Source organism: Salvelinus alpinus, chromosome 6 (genome assembly GCF_045679555.1).
Source record: "Salvelinus alpinus chromosome 6, SLU_Salpinus.1, whole genome shotgun sequence".
Taxonomy (NCBI): domain Eukaryota; kingdom Metazoa; phylum Chordata; class Actinopteri; order Salmoniformes; family Salmonidae; genus Salvelinus; species Salvelinus alpinus.
The window spans coordinates 32,540,554-32,565,245 of record NC_092091.1 but is presented as its reverse complement, the minus strand read 5'-3'; the positions used below and the strand labels follow the sequence as shown (position 1 = coordinate 32,565,245).

The window sequence follows — 24,692 nt, the reverse complement described above, 5'->3', positions numbered from 1 at the left end:
TAGATCAAGTACTTTTCCCTCCCACCCACCTCTCTGTTCTCCCTCTCTAGGGCCCTCGGCTGCTCCATGGAAACCAGTCCACTCAGTTGATCCTGCAGGCGGCGTTCCCACTGCAGCATCAAGGCGCTTTCGCCACCACGCAACTGCAGCAGCAGCAGCAACAACAACAACAGCTACAACAGCAACATCAGCAGCAGCAGCAACAGCTCCAGCAGCAGCAACAACAACAGCAACAGCAACTCCAACAACAGCAGCAGCAGCAACAGGAGCAGCAGCTGGCCTCTCACAGGGCAGGTAGCATGTCAGGCCGCTCCAGCACACAGCCCCAGTAACCTGGCAACAGCCAATTAGACATGTGGACTAAACCAAGACAAGGTCTGTGTGTGTTTGTGTGAGGGGGTGAAGAGGTATAGTGGATGGATGGATCAATAGAACTTGGGAATGATTGGCGCTTCAGAGAGAAAACAATGCTGTGCTGACAGTGAGCACAGGGTCGCTCTGCCTCACGGCCATGCTCAGAACTCTTACCTCACAGAGACCTCCACTCTGTCCAGGTCCCCTCACCACGGTGACAGGAGGAGGAAACCCTGGTCCCGCCAGTGTTTGTCCCCTCCCCTGTCCTCGTCTTGTGTGTTCAGTGTGTGCTCCGGTCACCCTCACAGGATTCATTTATGCAGGATGATCCAGTCGACACACTGGAGCTTCAATCCAGGCTTCAAAGAAGTACTACGGAACAGAGAGCAGACAGATTCCTCGTGTGTATTGTTTTTCCTCCTATTTTTGTTTTTCATGTGAAAGTAATTATGGGTCAGAAAATATTTTTAAGAATGTCATGTGGATTGTACTTTTATTGTACAGAACACATGTAAAATAATATGTAAATATATGGACAAAAAGATAACTAATATTTTATATGATGCATGAAATGAAAAGCGTAGTCTGTTATTTGTAGCTTTGAATATATATATTTTTATCTAGTACTCTATGAAAGAAAGAACCTAACACGCTTAATGGCAGATCTTTTCACAGACTTCCTTCTTCTCAGGGGGGGGGGTCTGCTTAGCGGACACCGCTGATGCTGCTGGTCATGTCACAGTTTGTTTCATCCTCTTCCTCACTTTCAATGTCTTGGTAAAGGAAAGAAAATGTTTTAAAGTTACAATATTTTTTTTGAATATACATTGTGGTCCAAAGCAACATGTTGAGGACTCTAAATAGACACAATCTTAGTCAAAACAATATTTTAAATAGTTAATAAAGCAAAGACCCAAAGTTGACCAAATAGACTTTAAATGCATCCTATGGAAACCCTATGAGTTAATTCTTTACTCGGCCATAATGCCTCATGCCAAAAGCTTTTTGCATTTTTTTGTTTATTCAAACCTGTGGCATTATGACTGTTTTAAGGAGTGGTCACATAACGCTCATAGTGATGCATGAGTAGTACCTCTAGATACAGGCTATACTAGGGCCAAGTCATAATGCTTTACAATACTGTAGTTATTTTAGCCCCGAAGGCTTAATGTGTAGAAAATATATGTTTTCTCAAAGAAAAAGTAGCTATTCAATGACGTTTTAAATGGTCAAAAACACTACCTTAAACTAAGAAATGCAATATACGCTAGTGATATTTCCGCACAATATCACATATTAGTAGCTCTGTTAGAAATTGTATGAATACTGAATAATTTTAGTGTCTGTTCTATGAATGAAATGCATCCCCTTATGTCCATACTTTCTCCTGTCACTTACAACCAACAACTACAGCATGTTTATGACCTTGATCTCCAATGAAGCTTTTTATGGGTCAGAACAAACAAATGATTGATATTTGTTCTCTTTAGAGGTGAAATGTAATGAAGGTGGATCTCATCAAATAGGTGTTAGGACAGAATGCCACCAGCAATTGTTGTGATCCGAGTTCATCTTCATGTGTTCGTGAAGTAAGCTTGTGTTTGTCTGAAGCCAGTGACGTAGGTATTACACTGTGGGGGGATGCGGTCTTAATCAAGACGTTAAACTGCTAATCTGACCTACTGGGGTCATTCATTAAAGTAAACGTATAGCACTTATTGAAACTCTGGCTACTGACGACTCTAACATTAAGAACCCCCTACAGACAGTACTCTTCACTTCTTCTCAGTTGTTCGAATGGGAGAAGACAAACTACACTACTGGAAATGTTTCCTAAGGTGTAGGCTAGGCCCAGTCCAGACAAGAACAGAGAAAATGCTGAGGCTATTTGATCCTAGAACGCAAATGACCTCTGAAACAAGTGAAACTGGTGTTAGTTGGACCTGCCAAAAGAATGGATTGAAACAATTATCATACGGTTAACAGATGTTGTCTGTTTGAAGTTTTTCTTCTCCTGCTGCTCGGCTCCTCCTGTCAGAAAGTACGTAACTGTGTCGTAATGTTATACGGTGATGGTTATATTGTCGTGCCATGGCAAATTTAAAACGACTGTTGTTGAGTGGTGTCCTATGGACTGGTTGCACTGTATGTTGCCATATTAACTTCCATAGTGGATTTCCAGGTTTCTATGGTGAATGTTGTCGAGTGAGGTTCTTGGGGATTGAGCCTCTGGTTTTCCCAGTTGCTCGTTTGTTGTCAGGGGCTTCTGCAGAATGGCACTTTAGTAGTAGTCATCATGAATCTTCACTTACAGTAGAATGGTCAGGGACCAGGTCAGCTAATTTCATCTCTATAAAAAAAATATATATACTGAACAAAAATATAAACGCAACATTTAAAACTTCTTCGGGATTGGTGTCCCTTCCACGGGACGGTTGAGATAACGTAGGCTAATGCGATTAGCATGAGGTTGTAAGTAACAAGAACATTTCCCAGGACATAGACATATCTTATATTGGCAGAAAGCTTAAATTCTTCTTAATCTAACTGCACTGTCCAATTTACAGTAGCTATTACAGTGAAATAATACCATGCTATATGTTTGAGGAGAGTGCACAATTTTGAACATGAAAAGTTATTAATAAACAAATTAGGCACATTTGGGCAGTCTTGATACAAACGTTTCAACAGAAATGCAATGGTTCATTGGATCAGTCTAAAACTTTGCACATACACTGATGTCATCTAGTGGCCAAAATCTAAATTGCACCTGTGCTGGAATAATACATGATGGCTTTTCTCTTGCATTTCAAAGATAATGGTACAAAAAAATACAAAAGAACGGTTGTTTTATTTCTTTGTATTATCTTTTACCAGATCTATTGTGTTATATTCTACTACATTCCTTTCACATTTCCATAAACTTCAAAGTGTTTCATTTCAAATGGTACCAAGAATATGCATATCCTTGCTTCAGGGCCTGAACTACAGGCAGTTAGATTTGGGTATGTCATTTTAGGCGAAAATTTAAATAAAGGGGGCTAATCCTTAAAGTGTTGGTCCCATGTTTCATGAGCTGAAATAAAAGATCCCATAAATGTTCTATACGCACAAAAGTTTATCTCTCAAATGTTGTGCACAAATTTATTTACATCCCTGTTAGTGAGCATTTCTTCTCAGCCAAGATAGTCCATCCACCTTACATGTGACATATCAAGAAGCTGATTAAATAGCATGATCATTACACAGGTACAATAAAAGGCCACTCTAAAATATGTATTTTTTTCACACAACACAATGCCACAGATGTCTCAAGTTTTGAGGGAGTGTGCAATTGGCATGCTGACTGCAGGAATGTCCACCAGAGCTGTTTCCAGAGAATTGAATGTTAATTTCTCTACCATAAGCCGCCTCCAATGTTGTTTTAGAGAGTTTGGCAGTACATCCAACCGGCCTCACAACCGCAGATTACGCCAGCCCAGGACCTCCACATCCGACTTCTTCATCTGCGAGATCATCTGAGACCAGCCACCCAGACAGCTGATGAAACTGTGGGTTTGCACAACCAAATAAATTCTGCACAAACTGTCAGAAACCTTTTCAGGGAAGCTCATCTGCACGCTCGTCATCCTTACCAGGGTCTTGACCTGACTGCAGTTCGGCTCCGTAACTGACTTCAGTGGACAAATGCTTACTTTCGATGGCTACTGGCGAGCGGTTTGCTGACGTCAGTGTTGTGAACAGTGACCCATGGTGGCGGTGGGGTTATGGTTATGGGCAGGCATAAGCTACGGACAATGAACACGATTGCATTTTATCGATGGCAATTGAAATGCACAGAGATACTGTGATGTGATCCTGAGGCCCATTGACGTGCCATTCATACGCCGCCATAATCTCATGTTTCAGCATGATAATACATAGCCCCATGTCGCAAGGATCTGTACACAATTCCTGGAAGCTGAAAATGTCTCGGGTTCTTCCATGGCCTGCATACTCACCAGACATGTCACCCATTGAGCATTTTTGGGAGGCTCTGGATCGCCGGGTACGACATGTTCCAGTTCCCGCCAATATCCAGCAACTTCACACAGCCTTTGAAGAGAAATGGGACAATATTCCACAGGCCACAATCAACAGCCTGATCAACTCTATGCGAAGGTGATGTGTTGCGCTGCATTTGGCAAATGGTGGTCACACCAGATACTGACTGGTTTTCTGATCCATGCCCTTACCTTTTCTTTTTAAGGTATCTGTGACCAACAGATGCATATCTGTATTCCCAGTCATGTGAAATCCATAGATTAGGGCCTAATGAATTCATTTCAATTGACTGATTTCCTTGAATGAACTGTAACTCAGTAAAATATGTGAAATTGTTGCATGTTGCATTTATATTTTTGTTCAGTGTAGAATAATTAATATTCTTGATCGTTTGCTATCTTTTAGTTGAGAAGGATTGTGTGAAACCTGCATTAAGTTTCACTTTTTTTATTGGTGGAAGTTGACAACATATTTTCTATCAAACCTCTCTGGTATCACATTATAACGTTGTAAAATGTCTGGGCCTTCTAGGGGTCATTTCCTGCTCTGGTCTCGCACAAGGCTGGCTGGTCTAATCCATGTTCATGTTGCAGTACCTCATGGCAAAACTGTCCCAGGCCCTTCTGTTCACAAGTACAATAAGTCACACAAAGCCTGCTAGTCTCTGCTTGTTAAAATTCACGCTTAGTGTGAATGGTGGTCCCTGTTGCTAGGCTATTGGTGGTGCATTGCCCTGTACAGTACAACAAGGCTGGTACTTCTTATAACCTCAAAGTTATTGTATTGCCAGTAATGCATATTGACACAGATTATTCAACAAGTTGTATAGAAACGGTATATGTGGCTCTTACTTAATAGTTGGTTGGTCACTGATTTTATGCAGTTTTTTTATTAACACAAATTAAACGTGCGCCATCTATAGCGTGAAAAACTTTTTCAGCTACCATCAGTGGGTCAGGCAGTGCAATACTTGAATGAATGTAATTTAATATTGAACACCAACATAGCTGTGTAAAAACTGGTATGCATAAAGAAATTAATAACCAAGTGTTTTAACAGAACACACACCTCAGATTTTAAGATTATTTTTCTATGGCCAAGCTAGACCTCAAAAGATAGCTATAGTAGATATTGTCATACACTGTAATATACTGCAATCATGGTGTAGAAAGGGAAAGCAAAATAGAAAATAAATATACCTAATGACTTACCTCAAATGAGAAAGGAATTAAACAAACTGTGACATGCGTAAGAACTATTGATCTAATTTCCCCAAAACAGGATCGGCTACTTTGAGCTCCTTGATAAGGACTCATGAGCTCATGGTTATGCAAAGGTGTATTGAAATGTTGAAAGGAATCCTTATTTAATAGCATATACTGTATGTCCCCCCCCCCCATGTTATTGGTTTCAATTGCCAAATAAATCTTATGAATTCTCTCAATGTGATTTGAGAGGAATGCTATATTAATATATTGGATCATCTCTAGGATGACCACATATTGATGTTCCTTTTTCACATGTTTACCAGAAGTATCAAAGTAGGGATCTCCTATGTTGTATCTCAAAAGGCTACAACAAGGTAATTCAACCCAGACTATATGCTAGATGTGGGGTGGGGGAAAGATGTTTTTAATGCCCAATGTAGAGGGTGGTGAATCATGTTTAATGTTCTGTAGTTCTGATGTACACACTAGAAGTTCTGAATGTTTATCAGTGTTCTATCATTTAATCTTTGTATGTGTGGCGTTCTTTGCAGAACACTTGTTTGGCTCATGAAATTAATCTGTTCAGTACAATTTCCAAAAAACACCTGGAACTGGAAAATGGTTTATCTTGGCACTATTGCACACACAACTGAGTCATAACCTAGGGCTGTGTTCCACTTTTTACATCAGTTCTTGACCCATAATTACATTTAACCATAGATTTAGAACAAGTAGAATGGACAGTTTGTAGTTAAATGCATTTCATTCAAGCAATGAATTCCACAACCTCTGTCTAGTTCTGTGACACCTTATTAGTTGAACTCAAAGTTCAAACACATTGATCGTTGAGGGTGCTCAGAAATCAGTTGAATGGACCAATATGATATTGATATATTTGTTTGGGAGTTTCATCCCTTGGACCCCGGAGTAGACTTAAAAATGAAAAATGCATTTTAATATCCGTTCTACCTCTTCTATTTCAATGGTGCTAACCATGCTCTGCACCATAGGTAAATTAGGTTGTGTGAAAACCCTGAGACATTCTGCATTTTAATGGTGCTGTAATATCACTAAGGAGTTTGCTGCTATAAATTAATTTCTAGAGCCAGATCATTCCTACATAAACTAAACATATTGGAACCTTTTAAAGCAAGCAGTGCTGCTTGCGCCCCTTATTACATTTTAAAATAAATAAAATGTTTTTAATTGAGAAATCCCTCGTTTTGGGCATTCACTTGTGATGGACAAACCAGAAGGCAGGCGTCAATTGCTTCTCGCAATTACTGATATCCAGGATAACTTAGTCATTGCATAAAATGTAGGGGCTAGACAAAAATTTATAAGGTAAGAAACCAGTCTTGGCATGACAGGTTTTATTGAGTATTTACATTAAATCAGGCTTTAACAATGAAGTGAATATCGCAAACAGCGTACATGTACACGCTTGGTCGGTCATCACAGGGTACAACTTGTCAAATATTGACAATGTAGTGACATTTCCCTGTGCACTTTAAAAAAGTATACTGTCTACAGTACTTCAGCTAAAAATAAAATAAAAAGTTAACATTAACAATCTCTCTGCTCAAAAGTTGTAAATAAATACCCTAACCAACCACTTTCAGGAAAGGTGTTGTTGACAATGGCTCAGGTCTCAAAACATGGCAGTGAAGCTATGAAGTATTTTGTTCCATGATTTCTTCATCAGTAGGCCTCACACAACCTCTTCCTAAACCGTTGTAGTAATTTGAGTGGTAGATAACGGACAGACTGGCCCTCCATGGGATTGCCCTGGAGTCAGCGTTCAACCAGCAGTGACTTGGCTGCTCAACAACACTGAGCTCATGCTGAAGAGGGGAGGAGTGATTCCATGCACTCAGTCAATGAATGAGCTGCTCTTAAATCATAATATAATAACCGAGGATGGGGAACGAATTAATAAAACAGACCCAAGCTCAGTACTGACGGGCCTGAGGGAGAGGTAAGTCTTGTCCTGTGTGTAAGCCACAGGATTCAGACCGGTGAGGGATCACAGACTCAGTAAGACAAGAGGGCAACATTCACACAGACACACTCACCCATTATAGAATATTCTCCATATCTCACCCACACCATGAGTACAGTACAATTGTCATACACACAGAGTCAAGAGTACAGCCTCTCCAAATACACATAGTTGAGCTTTACAGGTATGTACTCCAATCAGATTCCAGCATCTGGCTTGATGAAGAGGGCAGAGAATGCAAAGGCCAGGAACATTATCCCACCAACGATTGTAACTGAGGAGGAGAAAACAGAGGTCCATAACACAATTCCAATGACTACTAGCTACATTCATTACAGTATAGGCCAGGGCTCTCCAACCCTGTTCCTTGAGAGCTACCCTACTGTAGGATTTCGCGCCAACCGCAGTTGTAACTTCTGATTAATCGAATCAACCTGCTAATTATTAGAGTCAGATGCGCTCGATTAGGTTTGAAGCGAAAACCTACAGGACGGTAGCTCTCCAGGAACAGGGTTGGAGAGCCCTGGTGTAGGCTATGACCACAACCAGGAACACATTTTTATTATTCAAGTGAGGAAAAATATATCACCAGTTCTGACAGAGATCTTCTGTGCAATCATCCTTCCTCCAACCACAGCCAGTCCTGTGCACAGACAGTGTCCCAGAGTACCACCCACCGCCACTCCAAAAGGATCCTGAGACAGAGCATTTGTTTATGATACCTTTAAGCCTCTCACAGAACCAACAAGTATCACAGTGCAGTAGAAAAAATGCACAACAATAATTCCCTAACAATATAATTCCTTTTGAGTATATTACACGTACACAGCAACCCTATATCCTGATCTTAATCATGAACTCGGACTTTAGATCCACAATGAATGCTTTGCAGCCACACTTCAGCATTTTAGCTTGAGATCAGTGTAACATTTGCCAGCATGTGCCATTTTTACTAGGCAAGCAGACTCAGACTCCATAGTGGGTCTGTCAGGACTCACCTCCCGTGCAGCCAAGATGATGGTGGTCAGCTGAGAGCGGTCTCCCCACTCTGCAAGGAAGGTGAGTGTGAAGGCCTGGATGAACACAGGCGAGATGAAGCTGTGCCATCTCCCCTGAGGATGGCTTGACCCTGAGCCCAACTCCACATCTGAAGCCCCATTCACCAGCTTAGACCGCTGGAGCTATAGGAAATAAGAATACAAACCAAACAATGAAACCCTAGACCAAGAGTTACAGCAGGGTAATATGAAAATTACTAACATGCAAATGTAGGTGTGGGCAGTGTGTGTTTACAGACCTCCTCATCCTTCTTTTTAATCTCAGCCTGCACCTCTTCCAGCTCCTCCTGACCCTCGTCTGGACTCATTTTCAGCCCCTCTCTCAGCATGCGAACACCAAAGATGGCAAACAGAGCCGTGGACACGTAGTATGTGTAGATCCTGGGGATGATGGTGGTGGCATAGCCAAACATCACTGAGAAAACATAAGAGGGACTTAGTAGGACAAAGAACGGACTGTACAGAACCAAATACTCAGGGGGACATTCAGACAAACCCAGGGTGGATCCGCATATGGCACCTCCACTAATTGGGATACATGAACAAAATCCCAACAATCCATCCACCAACCTGAAAGGCAGGTCATAACGCCAAGCGCTAGCATTGCCCCTAACAGCACAGTGAGGCGGTTGTAGCGCATAGCCATAATGGCAGCGATGAAGAAAGTCTTGTCTCCCAGCTCAGAGACAATGATGACAGAGATGGCAGCAACAAAGGCATGGATGAAGCCCAGGTCACCAGATTTGCTGGAATCATTTTCACTGACCTCTGGGCCAATAGCATGAGCAGTAGGTGTTTTCTGTTGAAGGGGGAAACAAATGTCAGTTCAGTTCCACAACAGGTTAGCCATGAAAACCATGTTTTAATTTGTCTTTTTGTACATACAGTATTAGTCAAAAGTTCTTTATTTTTACAATTTTCTACATTGTAGAATAATAGTGAAGACATCAAAACTCTGAAATAACACATATGGAATCATGTTGTAACCAAAAAAGTGTTAAAACAAATCTAAATATATCTTCAAAGTAGCCTCCCTTTGCCTTGAAAGCTTTGCACAATTTGTCATTCTCTCAACCAGCTTCACCCGGAATGCTTTTCCAACAGTCTTGAAGGAGTTCCCACATATGCTGATAATTTGTTGGCTGCTTTTCCTTCACTCTGCGGTCCAACTCATCCCAAACCATCTCAATTGAGTTAAGGTCAGGTTTTTGTGGAGGCCAGGTCATCTGATGCAGCACTCCATCACTCTCCTTCTTGGTCAAATAGCCCTTACGCAGCCTGGAGGTGTGTTGGGTCATTGTCCTGTTGAAAAACAAATGATAGTCCCACTAAGCGCAAACCAGCTGGGATGGCGTATCGCTGCAGTGGTAGCCATGCTGGGTAAGTGTGCCTTGAATTCTAAATAAATCACCTACAGTGTCACCAGCAAAGCACCATCACACCACCTCCTCCATATTCACGGTGGGAACCACACATGCAGAGATAATCCGTTCACCTACTCTGCGTCTCAAAGACACGGCGGTTGGAACCAAAAATCACAAATTTGGTCTCCTCAAACCAATGAACAGAATGTCCATTGCTCGTGTTTCTTGGCCCAAGCAAGTCTTCTTCTTATTGGTGTCCTTTAGTAGTGGTTTTCTTGCAGAAATTCGACCATGAAGGCCTGATTCACGCAGTCTCCTCTGAACAATTGATGTTGAGATGTATATGTTACTTGAACTCTGCGAAGCATTTATTTGGGCTGCAATTTCTGAGACTGGTAACTAATGAACTTATCCTCTGCAGCAGAGGTAACTCTGGATCTTTCTTTCCTGTGGCAGTCCTCATGAGAGCCTTTGCGCTTGATGGTTTTGTATCTGTACTTTTTTAAATTATTTTTTTTATTTAACTAGGCAAGCCAGTTAAGAACAAATTCTTATTTACAATGACGGCCTAGGAACAGTGGGTTAACTGCCTTGTTCAGGGGAAGAACGAAGATTTTTACCTTGTCAGCTTGGGGATTTGATCTTGCAACCTGTCGCCCCAAAATGCCGCACTTGAAGAAATGTTCAAAGTTCTTCAAATCTTCCGGAATGACTAACCTTCATGGTCTTAAAGTAATGATGTACTGTCATTTCTCTTTGCTTATTTGAGCTGTTCTTGCCGTAATATGGACTTGGTCTTTTACCAAATAGGGCTATCTTCTGTATACCACCCCTACCTTATCACAGCACAACTGATTGGCTCAAATGCATTACGGAAAGACATTCCACTTTTAACAAGGCACAACTGTTAATTGAAATGCATTCCAGGTGACTACCTCATGAAGCTGGTTGAGAGAATGCCAAGCTGTCATCAATGCAAAGGGTGGCTACTTTGAAGAATCTAAAATATTTTTATTTGTTAAACACTTTTTTGGTTACTACAAGATTCCATATGTGTTATTTCATAGTTTTAATGTCTTTACTATTATTCTACAATGTAGAAAATAGTAAAAATAAACTAAAACCCTGGAATGAGTAGGTGTGTCAAAACGTTTGACTGGTACTGTATATTGGAAAGTGTACAGCCGGTCTCATTGAAACAGGTAGTCAAAGTCACGTAGACTGGGGGTATAATACAACTTGGTAGTTATTAGAGTTCAACTTCCAGACTGGGGCTAGTGACGACCAGGACAATAACCCAGCTAACCATGTTTTCCACCTATGGCATGTCCCCAAAACATGAACCCAGAAAGAGGTCAAAGTAACCGAGTGAAATAGATACTGGTGGTGCTTTACACATCATCTTACTCTGGCTATGCGAACGTAACGACGCTCGCTAGTTAGCATTATTAGCTATGTGGAATGCTTTCGAGTTGCTAGTTAGATAACTAGTTTCTACCTCTTGTTGCGGTTGTTCTTGGACTGGTTTGTGTTCCTCCTGCATCCCAGAAACTCCGGCTGACAACACCGCGACAACCAGGGGCAGCAGGACACGCATCACACTTCTGTTAGCCCTTCCATTCCTTCTGCCGGCCAGTAGATACATTTTAACAAAGTGAAGCAAGCAGATTGTGTTAAAATGCTGATAATAAAGGCAGTTTACATAAGCGTATGGATTAAATGATCAAAATCACTGCCCCTGACCGCGTAAATCACTCGATATAATTAGCTAAACGTAAACTACATAGCTAGTTGGTGTTGGTAGAAAATCTTGCCGATTGAACCATTGAGGATATAACAATTTCTGTTTTGGAGGATAGAACTCTTACGGGATTTTTAAATTGTGAACATGCTACCTGAAAGACAGTAAACCACTAATGTGATTGGATCGCTAAAAGGAGGACGCGTATGTAATCTGCTAACGTAACTACTGTGCAGTACTGTCATTGGCTACTTCAACTGTCAATTTGTAGATGTCATGGAAAATGTCAAGTTAGAGAGACTTGCAAATGCCAACCAATAGTGGGAGGGAAGCAAATGCAGCGAGAGCAAGAGGCTCTATGAAACTATACTATATAGTAGCTACACTTTAATGTAGAGTAATACAAGTGATCAAATAAAAGCAATTCAAATACTGTGATCATTTTAAAAAATGTTGGAAGACTTTTCTAAATATTGATGTCATTACTGCGATTTTAAATTGGGGCCAATCTCAGGATATGGACACCGAAATGGACACCAATGCCATTCATTATCTAGTGGAGCTGCTGCTGTCAGTCACAGCATAAACTGGGCTAGGGCCTGGGATAAACCCTGCACCTTAATTAAGTCACCTTAAGTACGGAAGCCAAGGCACTCCCTTATCAGTCCTTGCCAATGTACACATACGATTTCTGCTGTTAACAGTGTCCTTATCAATCTTGTCCTGTTAATTTTAAAAATCTATACATCTATTCTATTAAAAGATAGATATTCAATGCAATCATTTCAACAAACAAAGTCTTTAGATTTATTTTTCTGGAAAATTAAGTTGTACAAAATAAATGACATTATTCATATCAGGCATCAGTTACAATAAATAAGGGAGGAATGCTTTGCGATGCTGTGGGTAAGACTGAAATTTGCTTGTGTAAAACTCATGACAGAGCTGGGCGGCCAGCGCCTGGTTGAAGAGCACATAGAGGACAACGAGCCACCAGGTGAGAGCGTGACTTCCAGACACAATCCCCAGAGACACATAGATCAGCAGTTCAGCTAAGTAATGAGGACAGGAGACCAGCTCAAACCAGCCTCCACTGGGAACCCTGTGGGCTAGAGTCTCCACTGTCCCTGCAAAAGAGGAGAACAAAACACAAGAAAAAATGTATACAAAACATATTCATGAGGGGAAGCTAAAAAGATGTTAACCAAATGAGTCCCACTGTATTGCTGGCACATTTTGGATTTATAACCCCTTTTAAACAGTGTGTTTGAGCTAGAGACTACTGGGTTTTACCATTGGATTCGTCTATTTCTTCTGCATCCGTAGTCTGTGTAATTAACCGGGGCTGAGCTAGAGCAGTGTTTGTGAGACAAGGGTGGATTCCGAAGGGGCCCGGGGCCGGGTCCTTTATACAAAAACATATACAGAGTCCGAAGGGTTTGAGCTACAAAACTATTAAAAGCTTTCCATGAGAAGTCGAGACTCTCACAAACACGCACATGTTTTTGCTCTATGATGCTCACAAGCCACACAAGAGTCGTTAGAATGCAAGATGTTCTTCTACAAAGATCATAGGAAATCCCAGGACATAGTGTCTATACTGTAATAAGCTCACATAGTTGCTGTCAGAAACACCACACAGTTGTCACTGACTATTTGGATATTAATTTCCCAGTGAACAAACTATTTCTGTACTTACAGCATTCATAAAAAAAAAAAAAACATTTTTATAATGTTTTTGCTTTGGGTGACCTTGTTTTTTTTATTGACATTTGTCAATACAACTCGTGAATGCAAATGATTGTGTCAAAGTGTTTTGTGTGCTACTTGTAGCCCTCGTTGTCCTGAAAAGAAAATGGTAAAACACTTCATTGTGAGGCTAAATATAAGGCCTGGACAAAAAAAGCAGATTTTTGCTCGGGTCTCGGGACTGATAGGGTTAATGTGATCAAACATTTACTTGCCGAGTGTCCTCTCGGAGTGATTTTGAGCTAATAATTGAGACATCTTATCTGCATGACCTCACCTGATCCTCCAGTGCGCAGTCTGGCCAGCAGGACCAGGGAGCGGTGCTGCAGCAGAGAGGCCCAGGAGAAGAGTACAGCTCCAGCCACATGGTACCACCTCAGCTGGGAGAGCAATGGGAAAGCAGGGCTCCCTACCAAAACAACACCATCAGTCTGGCATCAGCTGCATATCAAATCATATCACAATTACATATAATACACTGAAAACATATATATATATGCAACATGCAACAATTTCACCGAGTTACAGTTCATATAAGGAAATCAGTTAATTGAAATAAATAAATTAGGCCCTAATCTATAGATTTCACATGACTGGGCAGAGGCGCAGCCATGGGTGGGCATGGGAGGGCATAGGCCCACCCACTGGGGAGCCAGACACACCCACTGGGAGCCAGACCCAGCCAATCAGAATGATTTTTTCTCACACAAAAGGACTTTATTACAGACAGATATCCTCCTCCGTTTCATCCACTGTCCGGTCTCAGACAATCTGCAGGTAAAGAAGCTGGATCTGGAGGTCCTGGGCTGGCATGGTTACATGTGGCCTGCAGGTGCGAGGCCGTTTGGAATGTTCTGTCAAATTCTCTAAAATGACGTTGGAGGCGGCTTATGGTAGAGAAATTAACATTAAATTCTCTGGCAACAGCTCTGGTGGACATTCCTGCAGTCAGCATGCCAATTGCATGCTCCCTCAAAACTTGACACAATGCACATTTTAGAGTGGCCTTTTATTGTCCCCAGCACAATGTGCACATGCTGTTCAATCCGCTTCTTGATATACCACACCTGTCTGGTGGATGGATTATCTTGGCAAATGAGGAATGCTCACTAACAGGGATGTAAACACATTTGTGTACACAATTTGAGAGAAATAAGCTTTTTGTGCATATGGAACATTTCTGGGATATTTTATTTCAGCTCATGAATCATGGGACCAACACTTTACATGTTGCGTTTATATTTTTGTTCAGTAAAGATCATCAAGCAGTATGTGAATTGTGAAGCAATACAATACAAAGCTCACCTTCTTCAATTATCAAAGGATCCGAGCACAGCACTGTCAGCCCCAGTAAAATGTAGTAGCCCAAGCCAAATATATACTGAACAATGTGAATGACCCCATCAGAGAACACGCTGACCAAGTGGCACTCCAGTAGTCGTCTAAGAGAATGAACCCATAACAGCACCTGCACCAGCACAGCTGACACCTGTGGAACTAAAGAAAACACGAGTCAGTATTCTACAGGCACATACAACCTAATATGAGGAGTTGATCTTACCAGGTGCCAACACAGCAAGTGAAAACAAATGAGGTAACAATAAAATATCCCAAATCTGGAAAAGTTACCTTGCCTGACTGCCACTGGTCCACCAGTAGTCAGGAATCCCAATATGTTAGTCAACCATGATGGGAATTTCTGGCCCCATATAATCATGTGAAGTGACAGGACAATAAGCAAACCATTCCAGCCAACAGATATTGCATAGAAGTGCCAGAACCATCTACAAAGAAGAGGTTAAATTAAAATCAGTGGCCTACAGTCAGTCGAGTGTCATCATCATCAATCGGGGCTCTAGTCTTGCAAAACCATTCGAAATCTGGACTTCCGATCAGCTGTTACATTACGTTGTGCTGATGAAATGTCCACCCAATAAAATAAATATATGGAAGTGAGTAATTTAAAATATAGTTGAAATATGTTTTCCCATTTCCTCAAAAGGGCCGAGCCTTTTTCCTGACTACGAGCATTACCTTTTTGGGATTTCAAAAACACGCAGCCAGTGGTCTCGTTTCAGTGGTCCCTTGGTTTTACCGTATCGGATTAGATCCTGGAATAATATATACAGTTTTGAATGCTCACATCCAGTCGGCAGGTAACGTGAAAGTCTGTGGACACAAAAAGCTAAGAGAAAGCATAAAGCCAAGGATAACCACAGGAAATCAATAACACAAAATCCTAAAAGTGTTGGCATTGTTCGGTCAGGCAGTCAAAAACCTCCGTCTGGAAACACCAATGGAGCATTCAAGTTCCGATGCACAACTGCTGCAAAGGGACTAGTCTCGAAAACTCGACACGACACCGACCCTTGACAACGTTGCGTAGGGTCGGGGTTTGAAGACTACACAGGGACAGTCGTGTATTAGTTAGTTCATCAGATAAATAACCACCATACTGTACGATACATTACTGATAGAACTGATCCAATCAATAGATGATAAAAAAACAACGATTCATTAATGTGCTGTTGATGTTACAGGTGTAAACAGCAGGTGGCAGCAAGAGTTTGGCCAGAAGACCTCTGAATTTTTTTTTTTTTTACGGTCTCTGCCTCTGACAGCCTCTGACTTGACTGCTCGAGCCACTGCCTGAGAAAACAGCTCAGAAAATCCACAATACAAAATATCCAAACTGTCATTGCGTTGACTCAACCTTATAGTGTCATCCAGTGACTGAGGTGGGAACTTTCATTGAACACATTCATGTCTTGCTTTCCTGTAGACATTTTTAGTTCAGCTTTGGTACAGCAAATGTAGGCAGAACCATGTTAACTGTTTCTATACCATTTCTTTCCTTTAAGGGCCTTCTGTTGGAGGCGGTATGAGAGGTACAGCAGCTCCAGCAGTCAAGACCCAGTCAGAACTCTAGATATCAAAGTGAGTGAGGGCCTGTGTTTATGTAGAGGACAATGAGCCACCAGGTGAGAGTGTGACTGCCAGACACAATCCCCAGAGATACATAGCTCAAACCAGCCTCCACTGGTAAACCTGTGGGTTAGTCTCCACTGTCCCTGCAAAAGAGAACAACAAAACACAAGAAAAAATGTACACAAAACATATCCATGAGAGGAAGCTAAAAAGATGTTAACCCGATGAGTCACACCAAATTGCAGACACGTTTTGTACTTCTTACCCCTTTTAAACATAGTGTGTTTGAGCTACAGACTTCTGGTTTGTACCATTGGATTTGTATATTTCTTCTGAGTGTATGTAGAGTCCAGGGGGCAGGCTGAGGGGGCGGGGAGTTTACATTCATGAGCTCGCCTTTTCTGACAGCTCTTCGAAACACTTATGTCAAGAAACGTTGATGCAGTGGGCAGTGTTGTGGTAAAATCATCTCAAGACAATTTGGTGATGCACAAAGCAACTCAAACAACATTGAAATCCCCCGTTTGGCATGTTTCTTGTGATGTGGTTCACAGCAGCACTGACGGATGTATTGAATTGACAACTGCGTCAGAGTTTTGAACGACCCTTCACCCCATTTTGTTCCATCCTGGCTGAAGACCTAGCTAGCCAGTAACTAGTTAAAACAAAACACATATGAAAGGGCAAACAAGCTTACCCTATATATGAATAGGGTAAACGTGTTATTATATTTGATGACACCCTACAGTCAAATTTTGGCATCAGTAGAGTAGCTATCTAAATCAAATCAAATGTATTGGTCACATACACGTTTAAGCAGATATTATTGCGGGTGTAGCGAAATGCTTGTGTTTCTAGCTCCAACAGTGCAGTAATATCTAACAAGTAATATCTAACAATTTCACAATACACATACATCTAAAGTAAAGGAATGGAATTAAGAATATATAAATATTTGGACGAGTAATGTCGGTGGAGCATAGACTAAAATACAGTAGAATAGAATAGAATACAGTATATACATATGAGATGAGTAATACAAAATATGTAAACATTATTAAAGTGACTAGTGTTCCATTATTAAAGTGGCCAGTGATTTCAAGTCTATTTCTATAGGGCAGCAGCCTCTAAGGTGCTAGTGATGGCTATTTAACAGTCTGATGGCCTTGAGATAGAAGCTGTTTTTCAGTCTCTCAGTCCCAGCTTTGATGCACCTGTACTGACCTCACCTTCTGGATGATAGCGTAGTGAACAGGCAGTGGCTTGGGTGGTTGTTGTCCTTGATTATCTTTTTGGCCTCCCTGTGACATCGGGTGCTGTAGGTGTCCTGGAGGGCAGATAGTTTGCCCCCAGTGATGCGTTGGGCAGACAGCACCACCCTCTGCAGAGCCCTGCCATTGCGGGAGGTGCAGTTGCCATACCAGGCGGTGATACAGCCTGACAGGGTGCTCTCAATTGTGCATCTGTAAGAGTTTTTGAGGGTTTTAGATGCCAAGCCGAATTTCTTCAGTCTCCTGAGGTTGAAGAGGCGCTGCTGCGCCTTCTTCACCACACTGTCTGTGTGGGTGGACCATTTCAGTTTGTCAGTGATGTGTACGCCGAGGAACTTGAAGCTTTCCACCTTCTCCACTGCGCTCCTGTCGATGTGGATAGGGGGGTGTTCTCTCTGCTGTTTCCTGAAGTGCACAATCAGCTCCTTTGTTTTGTTGATGTGGAATGAGAGGTTATTTTCCTGGCACCACACTCCCAGTGCCCTCACCTCCTCCCTGTAGGCTGTCTCGTCATTGTTGGTAATCAGGCCTACTACTGTTGTGTCATCTGCAAACTTGATAATTGAGTTGGAGGCGTGCGTGGCCACGGAGTCATGGGTGCACAGGGAATACAGGAGGAGGCTGAGCACGCACCCTTGTGGGGCCCCTGTGTTGAGGATCAGCGAAGTGGAGGTGTTGTTTCCTACCTTCACTACCTGGAGGCAGACTGTCAGAAGTCCAGGACCCAGTTGCACAGGGCGGGGTTCAGACCCAGGGCCCCGAGCTTAATGATGAGCTTGGAGGGTACTATGGTGTTGAATGCTGAGCTATTGTCAATGAACAGCATTCTTACATAGGTGTATTCCCAAGAGGAGACCAGACGGGACATGGCAGTGTGCAGTGCGATGGCGATTTCATCGTCTGTAGATCTATTGGGGCAAATTGAAGTGGGTCTTTTGCGACTCCACTTTGTCTCTGTACTGATATTTTGCCGGTTTGATTCCCTAATGGAGGGAATAACAACACTGTTTATATTCGTTCATATTCCCAGTCACCTTACCATGGTTAAATGCGTTGGTTCACGCTTTCAGTTTTGCGTGAATGCTGCCATCAATCCATGGTTTCTGGTTTGGGTAGGTTTTAATAGTCACAGTGGGTACAACATCTCCTGATAAACTCAGTCACTGTATCCGTGTATTCGTCAATGTCATTCTCAGAGGCTACCCGGAACATATCTCAGACCGCGTGATCAAAACACACTTGAGGTATGGATTCCGATTGGTCAGACCAGCGTTGAATAGTCCGTAGCACAGGTACTTCCTGTTTGAGTTTCTGCCTATAGGAAGGGAGGAGCAAATGGAGTCGTGATCAGATTTTTCGAAGGGAGGGCGGGGGAGGGCTTTGTAGGCATATTGAAACGCTGAGTAGCAGTGGTCCAATGTTTTCTCAGAGCGAGTGCTACAGTTAATGTGTTGGTAGAACTTCGGTAGCGTTTTCCTCAGATTAGCTTTGTTAACAATAAATGCGGACTCGGGATATGTGGTGTCCAGTTTGCATACAGTCCAGTGTAGTTCTTTGAGGGCCGTCGTGGTATCGGCTTGAGGGGAAATATACACGGCTGTGACTATAACCGAAGAGAATTCTCTTGAGAGGCAATGCGGTTAGCATTTGATTGTGAGGTATTCTAGTTCGGGTGAACAAAAGGACTTGAGTTTCTGTGTTATCACAATCACACCATGAGTAGTTAATCATGAAACATACACTCCCACCTTTCTTCCCGGGAAGAGATCTTTATTCCTGTCTGTACGATGAACTGAGAACCCAACTGGCAGTATGGACTCGGACAGTATATACCGAGAATTCCATGTTTCCGTGAAGCAAGTATGTTACAATCCCTGATGTCTCTCTGGAAGGAGATCCTCACCCTGAGCTCGTCAACTTTATTATCCAGAGACTGAACATTAGCGAGTAATACACTCAGAAGCGGTGGGTGGTGTGCGCGCCTCTTGAGTCGGACTAGAAGTCCACTCCGTATACATCTTCTCCGCTGGCGGTGTTTTGGATCAGCCTCTGGAATCAGTTCGGTTGCCCTGGAGGGTACGAACAAAGGATCCAATTCGGGAAAGTCGTATTCCCATGTCGTAATACTGGTATTGCCGGTGAGTTACTGTCACTCTGATATCCAAAAGTTCCCCCCAAAAATTCTGGGCTAATAATGTAAGAAATATTTTCTACAAACACGCCTTCTCCGATGTTGGTTAAAAGGTGGTACTTATTTAAATTAGGTAACAGAATATCATGTTACCATTTGTGTATTAAAATGTGAGAGTTAGGGTGATGTCACCCAATCCCCTTAATAGTCCCGCCTTCTGAATTTAAGTGTTTGACATCGGGGAGGGGACCAGTAACTTTATGATCAAACTTTATCAATGTAGAAGCAACAGTTATGTTTCATACTTTGATCTGGTTTCATCCAAATATCATCCAATTTCATAAAAATGATGATTTAAGTTGGAATTTAAAACACCCATGGTGTTAGGGACTCAACACTCTTGGGGTGTTAGTTTATCAACACTTTGTATTAGTTTAAGACTTTGAGATGGTCACATATCATTTCTAAGAAAATGTTACATTTAACACTATGGGTGTTAAGATTCCGATGGAAAACTTGTTGCGTACAAGACGTACAAAATCTTTCTTATTAACGGAAAAGTGACTGAGCTCCATAATGTGTAAAATAATTGGTAATAATATTGATTGATTACAGTGAGCTGTGTTCATAAAAATACTGTAAGCCTACATGGGGGAGCAAGACCAAATAATGTTTTCATTGACATAATCGCAGTTATTCTTTCGCCAACAAGGTTCAGTAATAGTTCCTTTGATTTAATGGTAGTGTAGCTTTGGTCTACTCTGTTCTTATCTGTCTCAAGGATAAAGCCACTTCCTGGACATGATATGTATGACAATTGAAATTCATTACTAGGCTATAAATTCAGTCCTCCTCTTCCTCTATAGTAATTATACTGTGTCTGCAGTACAACAGCCGCTTTATTAGGAATCAATTTTCCTACAGAAGACAGAATGGTCTACATTAGTCAAAGCATGTACTGTATGTTATTGTGAGTGCATGGATGAGAGAGAGAGAGAGAGGTGTTTGTGTTTACTGTGTATATCCACTGTATTCTTGGCTTTGTGTGTGTGATAGATATGGAAAGTGTTTTATTTATTTGATTGATTGGTTGATTCTTGGTATGCACTATCACTGTTAGGTTTGATAGAAAGCATTGAGTGAGCTGAACTCTATGTGTGACTGTGTTTGAAAGTGTGTGTGTGTGTGTGTGTGTGAGAGAGAGAGAGAGAGAGTAACGTATATGTATGTGTCATAGACGTGTGTATAGGTGGCAGGGAAGTCAGGCGCAGGAGAATCGAACTTGGTAAAATGGAGTAGTTTAATAACTTAAAAACATAGCTCCAAAACCATGACAATAATCAAAACAAAGTGGGTACGAGGACCCGTCGCGCACTAATACAAACAACACGATAAATGAACAACAAACAATCTCTGACAAGGACATGAGGGGAAACAGAGGGTTAAATACACAACAGGTAATGAATGTGATTGGAACCAGGTGTGTAGGAAGACAAGACAAAACCAATGGAAAATGAAAAATGGATCAATGATGGCTAGAAGACCGGTGACGTCGACCGCCGAGCACCGCCCGATCAAGGAGAGGCTTCGACTTCGGCAGAAGTCGTGACAGTACTCCCCCTGACGCGCGGCTCCAGCCTCGGGGACGACCCGGAGGACGAGGCGCAGGGCGATCCGGATGGAGACGGTGGAATTCTCGCAGCAGGGAAGGATCTAACACGTCCTCCACCAGAACCCAGCATCTCTCCTCCGGACCGTACCCCTCCCAGTCCACGAGGTACTGAAGGCCCCTCGCCCGACGTCTCGAATCCAGGATGGATCGAACGGAGTACGCCGGGGCCCCCTCGGTGTCCAGAGGGGGTGGGGGAACCTCCCACACCTCAGCCTCCTGGAGCGTGCCAGCCACCACTGGCCTGAGGAGAGACACATGGAACAAGGGGTTAATGCGGTAATTGGGGGGAAGCTGTAACCTATAACATACCTCGTTCACTCTCCTCAGGACTTTAAACGGCCCCACAAACCGCAGACCCAGGTTCCGGCAGGGCAGGCGGAGTGGTAGGTTTCGGGACGAGAGCCAGACCCTGTCCCCTGGTGCCTCACTGCAGTGACGGTCTGCGCCAACTTTCTGGCGCAGTACGGCGCGCTGAAGGTGGACGTGGGCGGCTTCCCAGGTTTCCTCCGTGCGCCGGAACCAATTGTCCACCGCAGGAGCCTCGGTCTGACTCTGATGCCAAGGAGCCAGAACCGGCTGATACCCTAATACATATTGAAGGAGAAAGGTTAGTGGAGGAGTGGCGAAGCGAGTTCTGGGCCATCTCTGCCCAGGGAACGAACGCCGCCCACTCCCCCGGCCGGTCCTGGCAATAAGACCTCAGAAACCTACCCACATCCTGGTTAACTCTCTCCACCTGCCCATTACTCTCGGGGTGAAAACCTGATGTAAGGCTGACGGAGACCCCCAGACGTTCCATGAACGCCTTCCAGACCCTTGACGTGAACTGGGGACCCCGATCAGACACTATATCCTCAGGCACCACATAGTGCCGGAAGACGTGTGTAAACAGAGCCTCCGCAGTTTGTAGGGCCGTAGGGAGACTGGGCAAAGGGAGGAGACGACAGGACTTAGAAAACGATCCACAACAACCAGGATCGTGGTGTTACCCTGTGAAGGTGGAAGATCGGTTAGGAAATCCACCGACAGGTGTGACCACGGCCGTTGTGGAACGGGTAAGGGTTGTAACTTACCTCTGGGCAGGTGTCTAGGAGCCTTGCACTGAGCGCACACTGAGCAGGAGGAAACATAAACCCTCACGTCCTTAGCTAAAGTGGGCTACCAGTACCTCCCATCAAGACAGCGCACCGTCCGACCGATCCCAGGATGACCAGAGGAGGGTGACGTGTGGGCCCAATAGATCAGTCGGTCGCGGACAGCAGACGGAACGTACAGACGCCCAGCTGGACACTGAGGGGGAGCGGGCTCTGCACGTGGCGCCCGCTCAATGTCCGCGTCCAGCTCCCACACGACCAGCGCCACCAAACAAAAGGCTGGGAGTATGGGAGTGGGATCCATGGGCCGCTCCTCTGTGTCATACAGCCGGGACAGTGCGTCTGCCTTAAAGTTCTGGGAGCCTGGTCTGTAAGAGAGGGTAAACACAAAACGGGTGAAAAACATGGCCCACCTTGCCTGGCGAGGATTCAGTCTCCTCGCCTCCCGGATGTACTCCAGATTGCGATGGTCAGTCCAGATGAGAAAAGGGTGTTTAGCCCCCTCAAGCCAATATCTCCACGCCTTCAAAGCCTTGACGACAGCCAACAGCTCCCGGTCCCCCACATCATAGTTTCGCTCCGCCGGGCTGAGCTTCTTCGAAAAGAAGGCACAGGGGCGGAGCTTCAGTGGCGTACCCGAGCGCTGAGAGAGCACAGCTCCTATCTCAGCCTCGGCTGCGTCCACCTCCACTATGAATGGCAAAGAGGGATCCGGATGAGCCAACACAGGAGCCGAGGTAAACAGAGCCTTCAGGTGCCTAAAAGCCCTGTTCGCCTCAGCTGACCACTGCAAGTGCACCAGGCCCCCCTTTAACAGTGAGGTAATGGGAGCAGCTACCTGACCAAAACCCCGGATAAACCTCCGGTAGTAGTTGGCAAACCCTAAGAATCGCTGCACCTCCTTCACCGTGGTGGGAGTCGGCCAATTACGCACGGCTGCAATGCGGTCACTCTCCATCTCCACTCCTGACGTGGAAATACGATGCCCTAGGAAGGAGACGGACTGTTGGAAGAACAGGCATTTCTCAGCCTTGACGTTCAGGTCATGCTCCAACAGTCGACCAAGCACTTTGCGCACCAGGGACACATGCTCGGCGCGTGTAGCGGAGTATATCAGAATGTCATCGATATACACCACTACACCCTGCCCGTGCAGGTCTCTGAAAATCTCGTCTACAAAGGATTGAAAGACTGATGGAGCATTCATCAACCCATACGGCATGACGAGGTACTCATAATGCCCTGAGGTGGTACTAAATGCCGTCTTCCACTCATCTCCCTTCCGGATACGCACCAGGTTGTACGCACTCCTGAGATCCAGTTTAGTGAAGAAGCGCGCCCCGTGCATTGACTCAATCGCCGTAGCGATAAGAGGTAGCGGGTAACTGTACCTCACCGTGATTTGATTGAGACCTCAATAATCAATGCACGGGTGCAAACCTCCATCCTTCTTCTTCACAAAAAAGAAACTCGAGGAGACGGGTGAAGTGGAGGACCGAATGTACCCCAGACGCAGGGATTCGGAGACATATGTCTCCATAGCCACCGTCTCCGCTTGCGACAGGGGATACACGTGACTCCTGGGAAGTGCAGCGTCTACCAGGAGATTTATCGAACAATCCCCCCGTCGACGGGGTGGTAATTGAGTCGCCTTCTTTTTACATAAAGCGAGAGCCAAATCGGCATATTCTGGGGGAATGCACACGGCGGAGACCTGGTCTGGACTTTCCACCGTAGTAGCACCAACGGAAACCCCTAAACACCTACCTGAGCACTTTCGCGACCACCCTGTGAGAGCCCTCTGTGGCCAGGAACAGTGGGGTTATGACAAGCTAACCAGGGTAAGCCCAGCACCACGGGATATGCAGGAGAGTCAATAAGAATAATACTAATATTTTCCGTGTGACCCCCCTGCGTCACCATACTCAAAGGAGCGGTGGCCTCCCTGATAAACCCTGACCCTAATGGTCGACTATCTAAGGCGTGAACGGGGAAAGGCACATCCACGGGAACAATGGGGATCCCTAAACAGTGAGCTAACACTTTATTAATGAAATTCCCAGCCACGCCTGAATC

The 24,692-nt window shown here is 43.8% G+C and overlaps 4 protein-coding genes across 5 annotated transcripts in view; 2 read left to right on the top strand and 2 right to left on the bottom strand.

Moving 5' to 3' along the window:
• Nucleotides 1-6,820, top strand: part of LOC139578599 (circadian locomoter output cycles protein kaput-like) — a 71,567-nt gene extending 64,747 nt beyond the window's left edge. For both annotated transcript variants that reach the window (XM_071406427.1, XM_071406428.1), the window contains one exon: nucleotides 51-6,820. In XM_071406427.1, the coding sequence (XP_071262528.1) occupies nucleotides 51-332 (282 nt within the window). In that variant the 3' untranslated portion in view covers nucleotides 333-6,820. The remainder of the gene's footprint in view (nucleotides 1-50) is intronic.
• Nucleotides 6,821-6,964: 144 nt separating this feature from the next.
• Nucleotides 6,965-12,198, bottom strand: tmem165 (transmembrane protein 165). Its single transcript, XM_071406430.1, has 6 exons — nucleotides 11,529-12,198; nucleotides 9,237-9,465; nucleotides 8,906-9,081; nucleotides 8,607-8,789; nucleotides 8,198-8,303; nucleotides 6,965-7,882 (listed from the first exon to the last, which is right to left on the bottom strand). Exons 1-6 carry the CDS (start codon nucleotides 11,673-11,675, stop codon nucleotides 7,806-7,808), a joined length of 918 nt encoding a protein of 305 aa, XP_071262531.1. The 5' UTR covers nucleotides 11,676-12,198; the 3' UTR covers nucleotides 6,965-7,805.
• Nucleotides 12,199-12,554: 356 nt separating this feature from the next.
• Nucleotides 12,555-15,830, bottom strand: srd5a3 (steroid 5 alpha-reductase 3). Its single transcript, XM_071406429.1, has 5 exons — nucleotides 15,555-15,830; nucleotides 15,150-15,304; nucleotides 14,826-15,017; nucleotides 13,798-13,929; nucleotides 12,555-12,898 (listed from the first exon to the last, which is right to left on the bottom strand). Exons 1-5 carry the CDS (start codon nucleotides 15,773-15,775, stop codon nucleotides 12,639-12,641), a joined length of 960 nt encoding a protein of 319 aa, XP_071262530.1. The 5' UTR covers nucleotides 15,776-15,830; the 3' UTR covers nucleotides 12,555-12,638.
• Nucleotides 15,831-16,383: 553 nt separating this feature from the next.
• The window catches only part of kdr (kinase insert domain receptor (a type III receptor tyrosine kinase)), a 50,433-nt gene continuing 42,124 nt past the window's right edge, over nucleotides 16,384-24,692 (top strand). Inside the window, exon 1 of the mRNA XM_071406425.1 lies at nucleotides 16,384-16,457. The gene's annotated coding sequence lies outside the window, so the exon portion shown is untranslated. The remainder of the gene's footprint in view (nucleotides 16,458-24,692) is intronic.